This window comes from Vombatus ursinus, unplaced genomic scaffold (genome assembly GCF_900497805.2).
Source record: "Vombatus ursinus unplaced genomic scaffold, bare-nosed wombat genome assembly UNPS02014801.1, whole genome shotgun sequence".
NCBI classification, from domain to species: Eukaryota; Metazoa; Chordata; class Mammalia; order Diprotodontia; family Vombatidae; genus Vombatus; species Vombatus ursinus.
The window spans coordinates 27,490,026-27,507,058 of NW_020954579.1; the positions used below are offsets into that span (position 1 = coordinate 27,490,026).

General features: G+C 38.7%; 1 protein-coding gene across 14 annotated transcripts in view; it reads left to right on the forward strand.

The window, feature by feature from the left end:
- The window catches only part of PITPNC1 (phosphatidylinositol transfer protein cytoplasmic 1), a 358,377-nt gene extending 345,079 nt beyond the window's left edge, over positions 1 to 13,298 (forward strand). For 13 of the 14 annotated variants that reach the window (XM_027872641.1, XM_027872649.1, XM_027872648.1 and 10 more), the window contains one exon: positions 12,953 to 13,298. In XM_027872641.1, the coding sequence (XP_027728442.1) occupies positions 12,953 to 13,266 (314 nt within the window). In that variant the 3' untranslated portion in view covers positions 13,267 to 13,298. Of the gene's footprint in view, positions 1 to 342; positions 462 to 12,952 lie in introns of all 14 variants that reach the window. The other variant, XM_027872650.1, reaches the window with a different exon arrangement.
- Positions 13,299 to 17,033: the final 3,735 nt, after the last annotated feature.

Below are 17,033 nucleotides of genomic sequence, written 5' to 3' on the forward strand. Positions count from 1 at the left end.
TCTTCTTGAGGGGATCTTCTAAAAAAAAAAACCATTTTAGAAGATCTTTGCCTCTAGCGCTACCCACATGTCAACACTTTCCATCTAGCTCACTTCACAGATACCTTGAAACAATTTCCACTCTTCTCACACTTCCTTTGACTTAACTGTGCACTCCACCCCACCCCCCATTCCCCGGCTGGTTCAACTAACTTTATGACTCGTGTTTCATAAAGTTAGTGGATTCCCTGCTTTATGAAATCCTCTTTGGCTTCTGCAACACTCCTGCCTTTCCCTTAAAACACTCCCTCTGAAAGTTTGCATTTAATAATGGAAGTTGCCACCATCTTGACCTTCTTTCAGATATGACAATGGATGATGTTCGAGAATACGAGAAAAACATGCATGAACAAACCAACATTAAAGTTTGCAATCAGCACTCATCTACTGTGGATGACATAAACAGCCTTGACAAAACAAGTGTATGTAGATTTTTTTCAGCATATCACCCATCCCTTCACCATATATACTTATTATATGTCCATTGAAGAATTACAAAAACACTTCTTTCCTAACTTTCCACACACAGAATACACTAAAACCTCACTGCTTTTGGTAAAGAATTCAAACCACCTCTCAATTTGGCAGTGACAGCTTAGGGACATTGCTAGCATTTTGATTGCTTTAAGGATCCTTAACATTTGGGTTGTTGCATTGATCATAAAGTTGTATTGAGGATGGAAGGTGAAAACATCTTGCAGCTAAATGGAAAATCCTACACTACGACAGAAGAAGGGGGAAAACCAGCATTTCACTGATCCAAAATCTTACTCTGGATGATTGGTTTTTATAATGCAATGAACTCTTGATTCTCTAAAGGCCAGTAGCACTGATGATCAGAAACATCAAATGATGTTTGATCACTCAGGTTTGTTTGAATATGCCATGTAGCTTTTTGTACCTGTTTGACTTTTTTAGATCTGTTACCTTAGACTAATCTTGGAATTAATTAACCTTTCACACATCCACACTGGCCAAAAAGAGATGGGGAAGTGATCTGGATATACGCTAGGTAGTGAAATAAATCTACCCTTAGGTAACAACAACAAAAAAAAAGGTCACAGATTTAATAATTTACAAATGAGTAGTAAAGACCTGGCTAATTTAATATTTTGTAGAGAGGCAGCTTTAGAGTCAAGAAGTGAGTTGTCCTATCTCTAACATATACCGGCTATATGACAATGGACAGGTTACATAACCTCTCCTTGCTCCCAGACCATTCTCCAGTATTATAACTTACAGGCAAGTTGCTGATCTGTCTCGGTGGAAGGAATTTTCACTCTGGGTGTTCCCTACATTGATGAAATCACAGATGCAGACCAAAAAACCCACCAATGTATCAGCCCCTGAGATGTGTAGTTTGTAAATGTATAGTTCTCAATTAGTTATGGTCAAGTAGGGAAAGAGGGACAGATCTTTTTTTAAAGGACAATTCCAAAATCATTTATATGTCTCTGAAATCCTCTCAAAGGTCTTAGCTAAGGCATGCAGGTAGATAGACCCACAGGTGTGCCCACTTGCGAGGTATCATGGCCCAGCCATTGCCTGGTTCAGTAGCCCAGCTCCCACTCCCCACTATTCAACCTCTAAACTACTACATACAATCCACAAAATAAACAATGTGTTTTGGGATAATTAAGAGTTGACTTTAGTCATCAGTGAGCCCTTTGGATCTACAAAGACCTTCTTTGTTGGCACTCTGGCCTTTTATTGTTACTGAATAAGCCTGCTTGTGTTCTGTGTGTGTGTGTGTGTGTGTGTGTGTGTGTGTTTCATTGGGGAGGTTCCTTGTTCTTCATTGGAGTCATGAATTCCTTTTAAATGTATGTAAGAGAATCTTAACGCTGAATTAGACCTGATTATCTGTCTCTCTTTTTCATGCATTGATTGATAATGCAGGAGACCTTTGAAAAGAAGCTTAACTAGTTTCTCTCCCAATTTAGGGTTATGGAAGGATTTTGTTTTGTTTTGTTTTTTATTTCATTTTACCACTGTGTTACCATAAAGCAGAACCTCTATGGTAAGATAAAGTGTTGTTGGAAGACTGTTTTCAATCTAAGTCAACAAAAATTTCTTAAATACTCATCATGCTTGCCATAGGTCTTGGAGGACCAGAACAAAAACCGAACGGTTTATATTGTACGGTTTTAAAAAAAAGAAAAACACATAGCTGCTCATCTCAGGAAATACTTACAAATAAATGACCACATAGAGTGTGCATAGGCCAAAATTAGGCCATGGACAAACACAGTGTAGCTTCTAGCTGGCACAGTCCAGTGGGAAGATACCCACAGATAGATGATCTGGGATTCAGTCTGTGTCCTCTTGGGAGCAGACATGGGGATCAGAGAGACCTCTCTTGGGAGCATATTATGACTGCCCTGCTTACTTCTTGGAGAGCTTCTCAAACCTCATGTACAAGATTATACAGCCCTGCACTATTGAGCAGGCCTTGGAAAGGAGGGGAGAAAAAGCCTCAATTTTAAAAAATACTTTGGTACTAGGTACTATGATTGAGTGCTTCATTATGCCATATGAGAAAGAACCCACATGCCCACAGCAAAATGGCCCTGGCTCAATGGCTCATAATTCAGGAGGAGCAGTAATCAAAAAGAACTGATCCCTTTCATGCCAAGATGGCCCAGCATAAGCCCCTGGGTTCTGGTCACCCAAGAATCATGGTTCCCCTAGGGGGGGAAAGGGGAAAATCCCATGAGTAAAACCAATAAACATGTCCTATCAAGCCTAAGGACCTAGCCCTTGAATGAATGGAGGGACAGGGCACTGTAAGGAAGAACACCATTCCATAGTCCTTATGTTCATATAAAAACTACAGAGGCAAATACTCCATCTTCACAAGGAAATGGATGCTGAAAGGGCTCAAGAGGCTCCAGCCCTTTAAGCATAGTCTGGGAGACTCCGCCTTTGAGGTAGTTGAGGGCTAGTGAAGCACAGTCAGCCTGCAGCCTCAGGTCGGAGCAAACCTACTTTCTCCCCCACCCCTCCATACATAACAAATGAAAAAGGTCCCCTTCCGTCACTAGCGTCAGATTAACCACAAACAATTGTAAGATGCAGCCAAAGACCTGCGCTGCTTAAGAAATAGATTCCAGCACTGGCCAAGGGAGAAGTTGCTCTCCTGGCTCCTTTGACTGTGGAACAAAGGCACAAGCCATGCTAAGTTAACCAAAGAGGGGAATTCACAGATCTAGACTTACAAGCAATGGACCACTTGCTTCACATTCAAATTGAAAGGATCGCAGCCAGAATCCTACCCACATTAGAGTGGTTAAGGTCTGAGTGCTTACTCCTCTTTTTGTTGTATTCCTTGGAATTTCATAAAGTTGAGGATTGTGTTTTTTTTCCCATAGTCTGTCTCATCTGTGATCCCGTGTAATCAGGAAGTGTTTCAAAGCAAAGCATATGGGAAATAGATTTTAAATCATCAACTCCAAACCATTTATGAATTAGGTCAAATTTATGTCCTGTCCCCAACCAATAGAGGAGGAGTTAGTATAACTATAGAATCCCCAAAGAGGGAGCGGATTTTTCTGGAAATTAAATTAGGCCATCATTCTGACTCTTGGGTGGGAATTTCCTTGCTGATGTGTTGGATCTTAAAAAATAATAGCAATATTAATAATAATAACAAAGCCCCACCCCATCCCACAGCCTTGACCATCTTTCTCAGCAAAATCAGATTGAGCCCAGACCTCCTGGAATTAACTCTGCCCACTTGAAACCCCTTTTGTCACTATCAGTGGCAACCTCATGACTTAGGGCATGGTGATTGCTTTGCTCCCAAACCTGAGGGGCAGAAGGTTAAATGCCAGATAGCATGTTGGAGTAGTGGTAGCAACTGGAATTGAAGTAAAGAAATCCAGGGGCTTGCCCCAATTAAAAAAAAAAAAAAAAAGGAAAGGAAAGAAACCCTAGGCAATAGAAGAAGCTCTGAATTCCATCTCCCCCATTGAGGCATTATGCTTAGAACCAAAAAGCTGTAAGGGGATGAATACAATGTCAAGAGCCAAATACACCTAGATTGGGTTTAGCCACACCATGCCGCACAAAGGGAAGAGGAAGCTCCACCCCAAGGAGATGGTCAAATAGGTGCAAGAGAACGGTCCTCTCCTACCTCCCCATTACTTAGGTCCTGAAATAAAAGGATTTAGAAGGACAAACCACCTCCTCTATTGACAAATCCTCTTTTGGGGGCTGTATTAATTTTATTTTCTAAATTTGAGTGTGAAATAAGAGATCTATTGTTAACCAGTCTATACTTGTGAATTTTACTTTCGTTAACAGCTTGGGTATAAGTTACGTACTAGCTATTCCAACCATGACGAGTGCGCAGGGATGAAGGAATAGAAGAGAAATCCCCAGTAGATGTGATACCTCATAGCCTGGGGGAGGGCTGATAAATAAATGTTCAGCAACCAGTTCTTCAAAAAAATGAGAATGTATTTTGAGAACACTTTTCATTTTGATCTGCATTATTAATGTTCTCTCCATCACTTTCTTAAGTTAGACAATCAACAAAACAATAAATCAAGCCCTGGTTTGTAGTTTGTTGATTTCTGAGGTGTAAATGCTTACACTGAAAATTAAACAATCCCTCTCTAGAACAACCTTAACCCACCTATTCTTAAATGTTGGGCCTGCCATCATGGGGTCAGCAGTCATGGACCTAGGCACCCAACCCAGGGGTAGTCTTTTCTAGGAATACCACTAAAGTCACACTGAATCTTAGGCTTAGCTTCACTCCTGCTCCTTGGTTTGAGCAGATCTAGTCCCATTCTAGACTGACCGTACAAGGATTGGTAAATACTAGGTAGAATAATGTAGTCCCCCAGGGTGCTGATAATATTATTACTCACCCTAAGCAAAAAAGAATGCTTGTAGGAAGAGGGTGGGGGAAGGATAGCCCGCTGTTGTTTTTCCTCTTAGCCTAGGTCCATTTCACAGGCCAAGAGGGAAACTTTGTGACCACCAGAAAGTAGTTTGGGTAAAAAGTCTTTTAGGATCTTGAGCAGATCTTGTGAGCCTGGAAACATTGAGTGGGTGGCCTTAAACAGGGACCCCAAATACCAAACAATTCTCTTGTTTCGGCCACAGATAAAGGCATAGATCTATCAGAACAATCATATGGCTCATCTCTCACAGGTCACTTCTGTGTCGGCCAATATTTGTAAATTGAATTGTGTTAAGTATATTTACTTCCTGTACACCTACCACCATTTGCAGCAGTGACTTGACCACCCAGATGGTGGGGACAAAGGATCTGGGAGTAGATTGTGGTAAAACAAAATTTGACCACAGGACAACATGGGTGGGATGCTTGCCCTCCCCCCTCCCCCAGGTGGAAGAAAGAAGATGCAGATGTGGACCTTTGCTGGGGCAGTCACCTGAAGGGAAGAATCTTCTCTGCCCTTCTGTCTGCCCTTCAGATTGGCCCTCAGACCATGCAGAACAACAGGGTGGACTGCTTTTATCCTGGGCTGTTGACCAGAAAGCTGGGAGCCATGCTCTATAAAAGAACTGCATTAATTAATTAATTATTGCGTCCATGAGGCCTTTATTGGACCAAATCAGAAAGACTCGGTTCCTACCCATAGCAGAGTGGTTGAATTCTGAATGCTTAACTACTGTTCTTGCATTCCTTGGAATTTCATAAAATTTAGGATTGTTCATTTTCTTCCATAACCTGTCTCATCCATGATCCTAGTATAATCAGGAATGTTTCAAAGCACAGGCTGTTCCTTATATCAAGTATAGGTGGGAAATATATTTTAAGTCGCTAATTTAAAACCATTTCAGAATTAGCTTAAAATTATGCCTTAATAATATCCATGAAGTGACAAGAAGGAGGTGACATAATTGCTCCCACACGTTTTAAGAAGTTTCGATGTATTCAAAGAGACTATTACTTCTAATAGACTGCATAATTTTCTGCTGTGCCATGTAAAAATCAAACCTTGAGTATTTTTGATAGATTCTGCCCCCTGCTGGACAAGTACAGTAGAGGGACATATTCAGGCCACTTCTTTTTAGGAAGTCATTTCTTTTAGAGAAAAATATCCAATTTCCATGGGGTAGAATCACAGGATCATAGATCTAAGAGGAAGAAGGGACCTCAGTTGACTTCTCGAACAACTTCTTCCTTTTTTTGTTTTTTTCAATGTGAACATTTATACCTCAGAAATCACCAAAGAGGAAGCTTAGGCCCAGGGAAGTTCAATAACTTTTTTTCAATCACAAGTATGGAGTGTGAGAAATAGAATTTAAACCTATATCCTCCTATTCCAAAGTCAATGTTTTTCTTCTGCCTCCTCAAATACTATCCTTTAATCTCTGTACTACCTTCCCTATTCATTAATGAAAACAATAGTATATGATGAATGAGGCTCTATTTCCTTGATACCCAAATAACATATTAGAGTCCTATCATAAGTTTATCAACTGCCTATTGGACACTTCAAATTAGCTGTCTCAGAGCCATCTCAAACTCAACATATCCAAAAAGAACTCATTACCTTTCCCCCAAAACCCACAATTTCTGTTGAGGGCACCACCATCCAGTCTCCCAGGCTGACAATCTTGGTGTTATCCTGGACTCCTCGATTCCCCCATGCTCGATGTATCCAGTCATTTGCCAAATCTTGCCATTTTTTACCTCAACAAATATTTTGTGACTATCCCTTTCTTTCCCTAGTAACTATTCATGCAATTGAGCACTTTAGTTCCAGCCCTCCTCGACTCACATGGACTATTGCAGTGGCCTGCTAATTGATCTCCTTGCCTCCAGTCTCTTCCCCACTTTAATTTGTCCTCTACACAGTTGCCAAAGTGCAGGGTGTAGGCCTGATCATAGGCCTCTCCTCAGTTAATTCTGGCTGTTCCTTAACTGCTTCTAGGGTAACAATATAAACTCTGTCTGGCTTTGAAAGCTCTTCAGAATCTGGCACCAGTCTATATTTCCAGACTTATTATGAATTACTTCTCTTCATGAGCTCTCTACTTCTACCAACTGGCCCATTTGCTGAATCCAACTCAATATTTTATTTCCCATCTTAGTGTATTAGAAGATACCTTCCTTCCAAGATCACCTCAGATTCCACATCCTACAAGGGAACCATTCCTGATTCCTCCTAAATGGTAGGGCTCTTTCTCTGCCTCAAAATGTCTTGTATCTGAAGAGAAAGTAAGCTTCTTGAGGACAAAGACTATTTGTTTTTTGATTTTTTATCCCTGGCTCCTACCAAAGTGATTTGGGCATTGTAGCGATGTGGCCCTTCACTGTTTTCAAGTAGACTAAAATGTTACCGGGAATATCAGCCCAAGAGACATGAGGAAGGATGGGAGATACTTTAAAATTAAATTCTGAATATACAAAGGAAAGATTCCAGTGAGGAAAATGTCTGAAGAGACCAATATGGATGGACTGAGAACTGACCAACTCAGATTTTTTTTCAAGATGGCAGCAAAACCAGCTAACAGGCTAAAGTTATTGGCACGTTCTGTAAAAAAAAAGTAGTATTAGGAGTCCTTAAGCTCAGAATGAGCTAGCCAAGGAAGGTAAAGACAACAAAAAGTTTGAGGTCTTTTAGCCATATTGAGAGAAAAGGAAGATTAAAAAAGAGATAAGACTTTTGTTGAGGGTAGGAAGAAGATGAGGGTTAGAGGTGACCAGATTACTGTAAATGACAACAGAGCTACTCGGTCCTTATTTTGCTTCTGTTTCCTTTGCCAAAGAAAATGACCTTTGCACAGGATATGACAGAACAATTAACAGATAGCTGATCATTAATAAAATTGAGTAGATAGTAAGAAAGTACCTAGTTGCTCTTAATGGATTCAAGTCACCTGACCCAGTGGAACCACATCTTCAGATACTGAAAGAACTGGCAGATGTGATTGCTGAGCCACTATCAGTGAGATCTTAAAAGTCATGGAAAATGGGAGAGCTACTATCAGATCTAGAAAAGGGAAAATTATGTTCTGATATTTAAAAAAAATTTTTTTTCAAAAAATTTGATATTCTCTAGGCCAGTGAGAAAGACTGATTCCTAGAGAATTTCTAGATGGATAACTAAAGAGATGGTTAGTGAACATCTAGAAAGAAAAACAATGATTATAAAGAGCCAACAAGGGTTCATCAAGAACAGGTCATGCCAGGATAAATTCATTTCCTTTTTTAACAGGATTACTGAACTAGTAGGTGAGGGGTAGATATAGTTTTCCTAGATTTTAGCAAAATCTCTCATACTAATTCCTTCGGAGAAGATAGAGAGATGACAATTAGACAATAATATATCAGAACTGGTTGGAACGTGGAACTCAAAAAGTTGTTGTTAATGATTCAGTGTCATCATGGCAGGAAGTCTCCAGTGGAGTACCTCAAGGATCTATATTTGTCCCTGTGCTATTAAACATTTTGATCAGTAATTTGGATAAAGTCAGATGCCATACTCATCAAACTTGGAAGATGACACAAAGCTAGAAAGCATAGTTAACACAGAAAACTATAGAGTCAGGAAACCCAGCTCCATCCAATCTTAACTGCTGGCATTGGACTAAATCTAGCAAGATATTTAAAGTAACTAGGTGGCACATTGGATAGACTCCTCAACTTAGAATCAAGAAGATCTGAGTTCAAGTCCTGCCTTAGATAGTACTTTTGTCACCCTGTACAAGTCAGTTAACCTCTCTGTGCCTCAGTTTCCTCATGTGTAAAATGAGGATGATAATAATAATCTCTATCTTCCAGGAGGATCTCCTCCAAGATAGGAGGAGATATTTTAAAAGATTTTTGAAACAGTAAAACATTATGTAAATGCTAGCTATTCCTATTAATTATTTTTATTACAAGCTGAAGTTCAATAGGGATAAATGTAAAGTCTTAGGTACAAAAAAAATCGGCTTCACAAGTACAAGATTGGGTCATGGTTGGACAGCAGCTTGAAAAATATCTAGGAGCTTTAGTGGACTGCCAACTCAATATGAGTTAACAGTGCAAGATATCTAAAATTTTTAATCTAAAAAATTTAATGTCATCTTGGGCTACATCAAAAAGGATTGCTTCGTAGAATAAGAGAGTGATAGTCCAGGGCAGCTAGATGGCACAGTGGATAGAACACTGGCCCTGGATTCAGGAGAACCTGCGTTCAAATTTGACCTCAGACACATAACACTTACTAGCTGTGTGACTCTGGGCAAGTCACTTAACCCCAATTACCCCCCCCCCAAAAGAAGAAGAAGAAAAAAAGAGAGAGAGTGATAGTCCCTCTGTACTCTACCCATATCAGGCTTCATCCATTGTTATAGGAGTTTAAAGACATTGCTAAATTGAAAAAGTGACCAGATTAGGGCAACCAGGGCAAGAAGGTTCTTGAATTCATGTCATGTGAAGATGGACTGACAGATCTGGGCATGTTTAACCTTAAGAAGACTCAAAAGGGACATGATGTTCAAGTATTTGAAAAGTTGTCACATAGAGGCTCTCCAGAGGATAGAACCCAGAGCGATGAGTGGAAGTGTCAGAGGCATAGTAAAGCTAAATGTCAGGAAAAACTTGACAACAATTGGACTTCTCCAAAAGTGGAATGACTTGTCTCTGGATGTGGATAGTTCCAAGAGTGTGCTGTAAATGTTATTAACCAACTCTTAAAAAAAAAAAAGTATGCACATGACACACTTTTAAGTCTAATCTGCATCATTAACATTTTCTCCATCATTTTCTTAATCAACAACACAATAAATCAAGCCCTGATTTGTAACATTTACTAATTTCCAAGGTGTAAATATACACACTAAAAATCTAACATTTGGCTTTAGAGAATTTTATGTTAAGGGTAATATCTCTTCTACCTCTCAGATTCTGTGACTGATCTACTGAGTTGATTTAACACCTTTAATTTGGAGCAGCACTATAATATTGTAACTCTCAGTGTTATGGTTGCACAGCAGTTTGTCTGAAAAAAATGTGGGAGTCTCAGTGGACTGCAAACTCAATAATATGAGTCAACAGTGTGAGTCAAGAGAGGCTCAATCAGTAAGAACTCATACGCATTGTGAGTTGGGCTAGCCAATCAGGACAAGGTTTCAGTGCTCAGGCAATATCTGGTTCCACCAAACACAAGTTTGCCGAGAGAGAGAGAGAGAGAGAGAGAGAGAGACTTTTGAGAAAAGAAAGAGGGATAGAAGAGAAAATTGAGCCAGTGTAAAAGCAAAGGGCCACTAGGTGGCGCCAAAGTGCATAGAGTGCCAGGCCTGGAGTAAGGCAGACTCAACCTCTGAGTTCAAATCCAACCTCAGACACTTACTAACTGTGTGGCCTTGGCAAGTCACTTAACCCTGTTTGCCTCAGTTTTCTCATCTGTAAAATGAGCTGGAGAAGGAAATGGCAGACCACTTTAGTATCTCTGCCAAGAAAACCCCAAATGAGGATATGAAGAGTCAGACAAGACTGAAAACAACTGAACAACAGTAAAAGCGAAAGATGTCAATAACATTTTAGTTTCTTTTTAATCTATGTGAAAAAAAATTGAGATATGTAGAAAGAACTGATAGGCCTTTAGCCTCTAGCTATCTAAACTCACTGTCTTTAATTCTGATTGAAACTCATTTTCTAGACACCTGTTTATCACTTTGGTGGCAATTGGTACCCACTTTTTTTTTAACCTTTAATCTATTTCTTGGCCTATGGAGTTGTATTGTTTTATTGGTTTTGTGTTTTTTTTTTTAATTAAACAACAAACTGAGGAAACAACAATTTCTAAGTTTTTCTCACTTGACATGTTCTGAGTTTTAGGGGTTTTGTTGTTTTTTAGGTTTTTGTTGTTGTTGTTGTTGTTGTTGTTGTTTTAAGACTGGGTCTTCATATTTTGTCTGGACTAGAAGTACAGTAGCCACTTACAGGTCCAATTCCAGTACTGACCAGTACAGGAGCTCTGACCTCTTGTTTCCACCCTGAGTTGGTTCACCACTCTTTAGACAGACCTCTCCTAGGGACTCACCATTTTCATGCCACACTTAGTGCAGACACCCAATCATCAGCCCACCACACTGCTGCTGCACTGATGGGTGAAGAAGTAATTAGAATTGTGACAATTTACACATAAAATTAAGCAGTATTTCCAAAGTAGCCATATTATTCTTTCACTTTATTTATATGATACTTCACTTGTGCAGAGGTCACTTATCAGCAGGGATGTGCTGGTAAATGTTTAACAACTGGCTGTCCAGTGGCACACAACACACTTTTATGTTTAACTTACATTATTAACATTTTCTCCATCGCTTTCTTAAGTCCACACAACCAATAAAATAAACCAAACTCTGCTTTGTAGCATTTGCCAATTTCTGAGGTATAAATGCTCCCACTGAAAATTTAACAGTCAGTTCATAGATTTTGTGCCGGCTTCAGCATACTCCTGCCTAGTTACCCTTAACAATACAGAACAAAGCCAGAAACCAAGAAGTTTAGAAAGCAGTCCCTGGGCAGCCAGTGACACAAATCCCACCCCCTTCACTCACAGGAAAACCCCTTTCTCCCTTGAATCCTTTTCAACTGGGTGTCCATAAGCTTGACTGACCTCAGTGCCTAGCAGTCTGTTTTCCCAGCCAGGTATTTTGCAAATAATGGTGGTGGTAGTTGGTAAATATGGAAGGTTATCCAAATTCCCTCGTCTATAGGTGATTAGAGGCAGCATAATTGGAAGGAAGAGTGAAATTAGAGAGAGATATAGTAACAGTCCCAAGAAATGATGTTTGAGAATGAGAAAAGATACTGAAGAATAATAAAAGAAGAGACGCAACTCAAAAGCCCAAGAAGTCTGGGGGACATGTACTGTAAGGATAAAAAGTATTACACACCCTTCCCCCAAGACCAAGCATCACTACCTTGTTGCCTATACCCTAATAAATAAATGTTCATGAATAATGATGGCAACTCATGAAGAAAAGATTGTTATGTCCCATGTGCTCTGAAAGAAGGGAGGGCAGTGTGTATTCTAAAAATATTTCTATTAAAAATCAGGACTTAGAAAAAAGTTTTGCTGCTTAAAAGGGTAAGTTTTATTTATCTAGAAAACTCAGATATATGGAATACTTCCTTCCTTAACATGACCATATTTATTTCTTGAGTTCCAAATGATGATTTTATGGGGTTTGGGTTGATTTTTTCAAAAAAAAAAAAAAAAGCTCAATATCCATCGAATGATCCTTTGCTAGTGTTGGTCTTTCCCCAATTTTTTTTTTTAATTTGGGTATCCTGAGAAATGTTCCGGTTTTAGAGAGAGCAAGTTCTTTTCATTGCAAGATGGATCAGTTAACACATAGCTGCTAAGAGTGTTGGCAAAGCACAGATTTTCTTCCACATGACCAATCACCAACCACCAGACCTTTGTATGCCATCTTTGTGTGAAAAGGACACATTATGAAATGTGATGTGATAACTTTTTCAAGCAAATAATTAATCTAACTGGACAAGAATATTCCTATCAGTATAATTAGTTGCTATATCCATCAAACCCTCAACCTCCCATTTAGGAAGAGATGACTAGATCTTCTCAGACACACACACACACACACACACACACACGAAAACACAAACACGTGTTATTTCCCTGCTTTCCTGATAGACTCTTATTTTTCACGTTTGGAAAATACATTGAGAAGTATCCTGGGAAATCTGAGTAAGTATTCAGAAAGACTGCTCTGGTTCTGGGATATCTGGCTGTGCAAAAAAACCCAAGCAGCTGATACTTAGGGGAGGCTCTGTCTCTCTTGATTTTTTATCTGGACAGATCCCATTAAAATAGAGGTAACAGATTTACCTTTGAAATGGGCACAATGAATAGAAATCCATCTTATAACCAACTAATTGTTTGCCTTTTTTTTTTTTTTATTGAAGACATGACAATGGATGAAGTCCGAGAGTTTGAAAGAGCAACTCAGGAAGCCACCAACCAGAAAATTGGAGTTTTCCCACCTTCAATTTCTATCTCCAGCATTTCCCTACTGCCTTCTGCAATCCGCACTGCTCCTTCTAGTGCTCCATCTACACCACTGTCCACAGACCCTCCAGAATTCTTAGCAGTTCCCAAAGATCGACCTCGAAAAAAGTCTGCCCCAGAAACTCTCACTCTTCCAGACCCTGAGAAAAAATCTGCACTGGATTTACCTGGTGTACATTCTTCAGACAAGCCATGTCAGCCCCAAGAGTAACAATGAATAAAATTTCATGGTTTTTTGGGTGGTTTTTTTTCTTTTTTTTTTTTCTTTCTTTATTGGTGGGGTTTTGTTGGTGCGGGGATTTTTTGGGTGGTTTTTTTAATTTTAGGATTCTTCTGATAGAGAAAAACTGCTTTGTTACTCAGACTTGTTCCTTCAGTTCTCTCAATGAGCATGCATGTGATTATGTAATTCCATATATAATCTGAATTCCAAAGTACATCCTACAGCATCAATAGTACATGTCGGGAAATAGTCTGATGAAAAATTGCAAAGGACAAAAGGAATCTTCTGTTTTAATAATTATAAGCCAGAAAATAGATTCTGATGTCAATATGTGATTAAATTGATAAGGATTCCAAGGGTAAACAAATGAATACTCAGTGAAAAGGACAAAAGTCCATCTTCTTCCCCATTAAACCTGAATTTCTAAAAATATACATATTTAACAGTCTCAGGCTTGACATACTTAATTGTTAAACTTTGAACTGATTATCACCAATACTTGAACACCAATAGTGATTGTCCAGATTCATAGTTTAATCTGACTCAGGATTTGGGGCCTAATTAACTCTTTAAACTTTAAAAAAACAAAAGATATTGACATACCAAGGCTCCAAGTGCAATTATTGATAATTGACTTTATGGCCATTAATCCTATTTATACCTTACACAGAATTTGTAATGGAAAAAGATTCCACTTGTTTCTACCTTTTAATAACTTTCCCTTCTGCTGTCTTACGGCCTCCAACTCTAGCTGTTGCTTGAATGAGAGAACCCTTAACTGACTGCTCTGGGTATGATTTAGGAATTAGAAGGCTTAGGTGAAACCAACCCCTTCATTCTCTAAAATCTCCATCCTCTGACTTTTGGACTCAAGTTACCCACTGAAGATGTCAAAGTTCCACCTTAGCAGAATGGAACTGATAGTTCATTGTCCCAGTACGGTTTTATCAGAAATATAGAGGGTAAGGTAATAAATATATCAATAAAGTCCTGTGGGGGCAGCTAGGTAGTGCAGTGGGTAGAACATTGGCCCTGGAGCAAGGAGGACCTGAGTTCAAATGCGACGTCAGACACTTGACATTTACTAGCTGTGTGACCCTGGGCAAGTCACTTAATCCCATTGCCTAGCCAAAAAATAAAATAAAATCCTGTGAAATAGTTCTAAAAAGCACCTTTTTTCAGTCATTTTCTGCCTCCCATTTTCTTCCATTGTGGGTTCTTGGTAACTAGCTACCCCTCCTAAGACCTCTTATCCATCCTTCCACCTTACAAAACTTCATTTTCAGTATCTTTCCTTGAGGTCATGAATGAATATGTCACTGGAGCCAAGTGAATAGCAAGAGGGAAATGCAGGGTTGGGGGGTGCAGAAAGAGGGCTATTGTTGATAGGGCAGAAGGCATAGGTGGAATCATTGACCTCTACTTACATATTAAAAAGTATAATCAAATGAGGTTATATCTGTAAAGTACTTAAGTACAGTGCCTAACACATAGTAGGTGCTTAATAAATGCTTGATCTGTTTCCCCTTACTCCATAGAAATAGTATTAGGTGAGACTTGACCAAATTTTCTTTGATTTAAACTAGGTGGGGCTAGAATTGGAATAGAGAGATATGGGAGGTATAATCATGAAGGGGAGGCAGCAAGAGAATTCCAAGGAATCACTGGACCCAATCTATTTAATTTCACACCTCACTGCCTTGAAACTCAGGAGAAAAAAAAGTAGAATCTCAGAATTTACATTTGACCTCTAAATGAGGGTGATCTAACAGCTCTCCAGGCAACACCCCAACTCTGACCTTTTTAGCTCAGGAAAGGGACCTTCCACCACACCAGGATTTCCAAGACAAAAAGACTAAGGGAGGGTATTGTAATGATCCCTATCTAAAGTCCAAGACCTCTTCCCTTCTGTCTCTTAATCCACAATATTCTAAGTAGTCTCTTGCTAATAGTTACATCCTCACAGTGTACAGATGTTACCTCTAGAGGCAAATTAATGTTAGGTTCATTTCTTTAGTTGTTAATTGAAAGGAGGTAGAGCAAAATGTACTAAGATCTACACTTTAAGGAATTAAACATTTGTGAATAGTTTTGGTCTCTGGATCGTCTCTTCCCCTAGAGTGATGATGTTTTTAATAAAACATATTCCCAGCATGGTACAATCACATGATGTTGGCTTGTTGAAAGTTTTCTTTCAAACCCCTGGAACTTCTGAATAGCTCCCTTAGGAGAGTGTGCTAGAGCCAGCTCATACCTACTCTAACCAACTATTAAATTTACAGAAAATTTTAAGTAGTTTTCATTTACACCCCAGAAATTGTCAAACACTACAAGTCAGGGCTTGGTTTATCATTTTGTTGTCTAGACTTAAAAAACTTAATAATGCAGATTAAAAATATAAGAAATAAAAAAATATAGAGGCAGCTAGATAGCACAGTGAATAGAGCACCGGCCCTGAAGTCAGGAAGACCTGAGTTCCAATCCAGCCTCAGACACTAGCTGTGTGACCCTAGGCAAGTCACTTAACCCCAATTGCCTCATCAAGAAAAAAAATATATAAAAATGTATATCCCTATACATTTTCTTTTTTTCAGAGAGCTGATTGTTAAAACATTTACCAGCACACCCCTTGTAGAAGATAAAGTAAATGTCTGGTTCTGGTGAGTGTAATTTTAAAAATGGAAACCCAAAAACCATTGAAAAAGATAATGAAATGTTGAGTGTACTTGTTTACAAGCCAAAACCAGAGCCGGAGATGAGGAGTGAAGGAGAACAGAAATAAATCATTTGACATGGGTTAGCATGAATTTATTTCTTTTATCTTGGTCATAAATACCTAGTGTGTATATATATATACACATATATATATATATATATACACACACACCTATGTATATATATATATTTTTTTTACCACTACCATCCTCAAATTTTGCAAACCAGCATTTGCTCTTGAGGTCAACAATTCTGTGTGCTTTAGGAAGCTATCTGAAGACTCTTTCATGATTTTTATTTCTTCCATAGCCAGAAATCAAATGCAAAGCTACCCTTCAGTAGTTTAACATTTAGCTGACAGATTAATGGTCTTCAAGTCTTCACACTTTTTTTTTCCTATGTATAAAAAAAGGGGAGAGGAAATGCAAATATTCCTTTGGCTGCTTTGAACATTACCACGAGACATAAAACAACTTCAATATTTTACATACCTATGTCTTAAAGTGTGTCATTTCACCAACTCCATAAATGAATTTGATGTAAGATTTTGCTATATGCTATAGGATTGTGTGATATATATATACGTATACATACATGTAAACAGTCGCATTTCTCATAAAGATGAAAATTACATGGCTGTATGTTGGAAATTTAGAAAGAAAAAAAAGCAGCTTGAATTCACTAAGCATGTTTGGGGAAAACAGAATTCTTTACTCAGTGCCTCTGTATACAAAATAGTAATCTTCAGCTTTTTCACCAAAATTGTATGATATATGTATATAGAGAGAGTATACCAAATCTCACACTACCAATTTAAAGTTGCTAATAGCTGAATTAAAGTAAAAGATCCATGATTAGAGCACATACATTTATCCTTTCTTCATCCCTTATGCTGATGAAGGTCATGAAAATATCATTTAATCTCCCTACTTTGGGTCATCACAGTAACAAGATACTGCCAAACTTCCCATCCACTGTAAGTATAGGCATCTTACTCCTCACTTTCCTTTCCTGGGAAGATATCTCTATTTCTCCAGCTA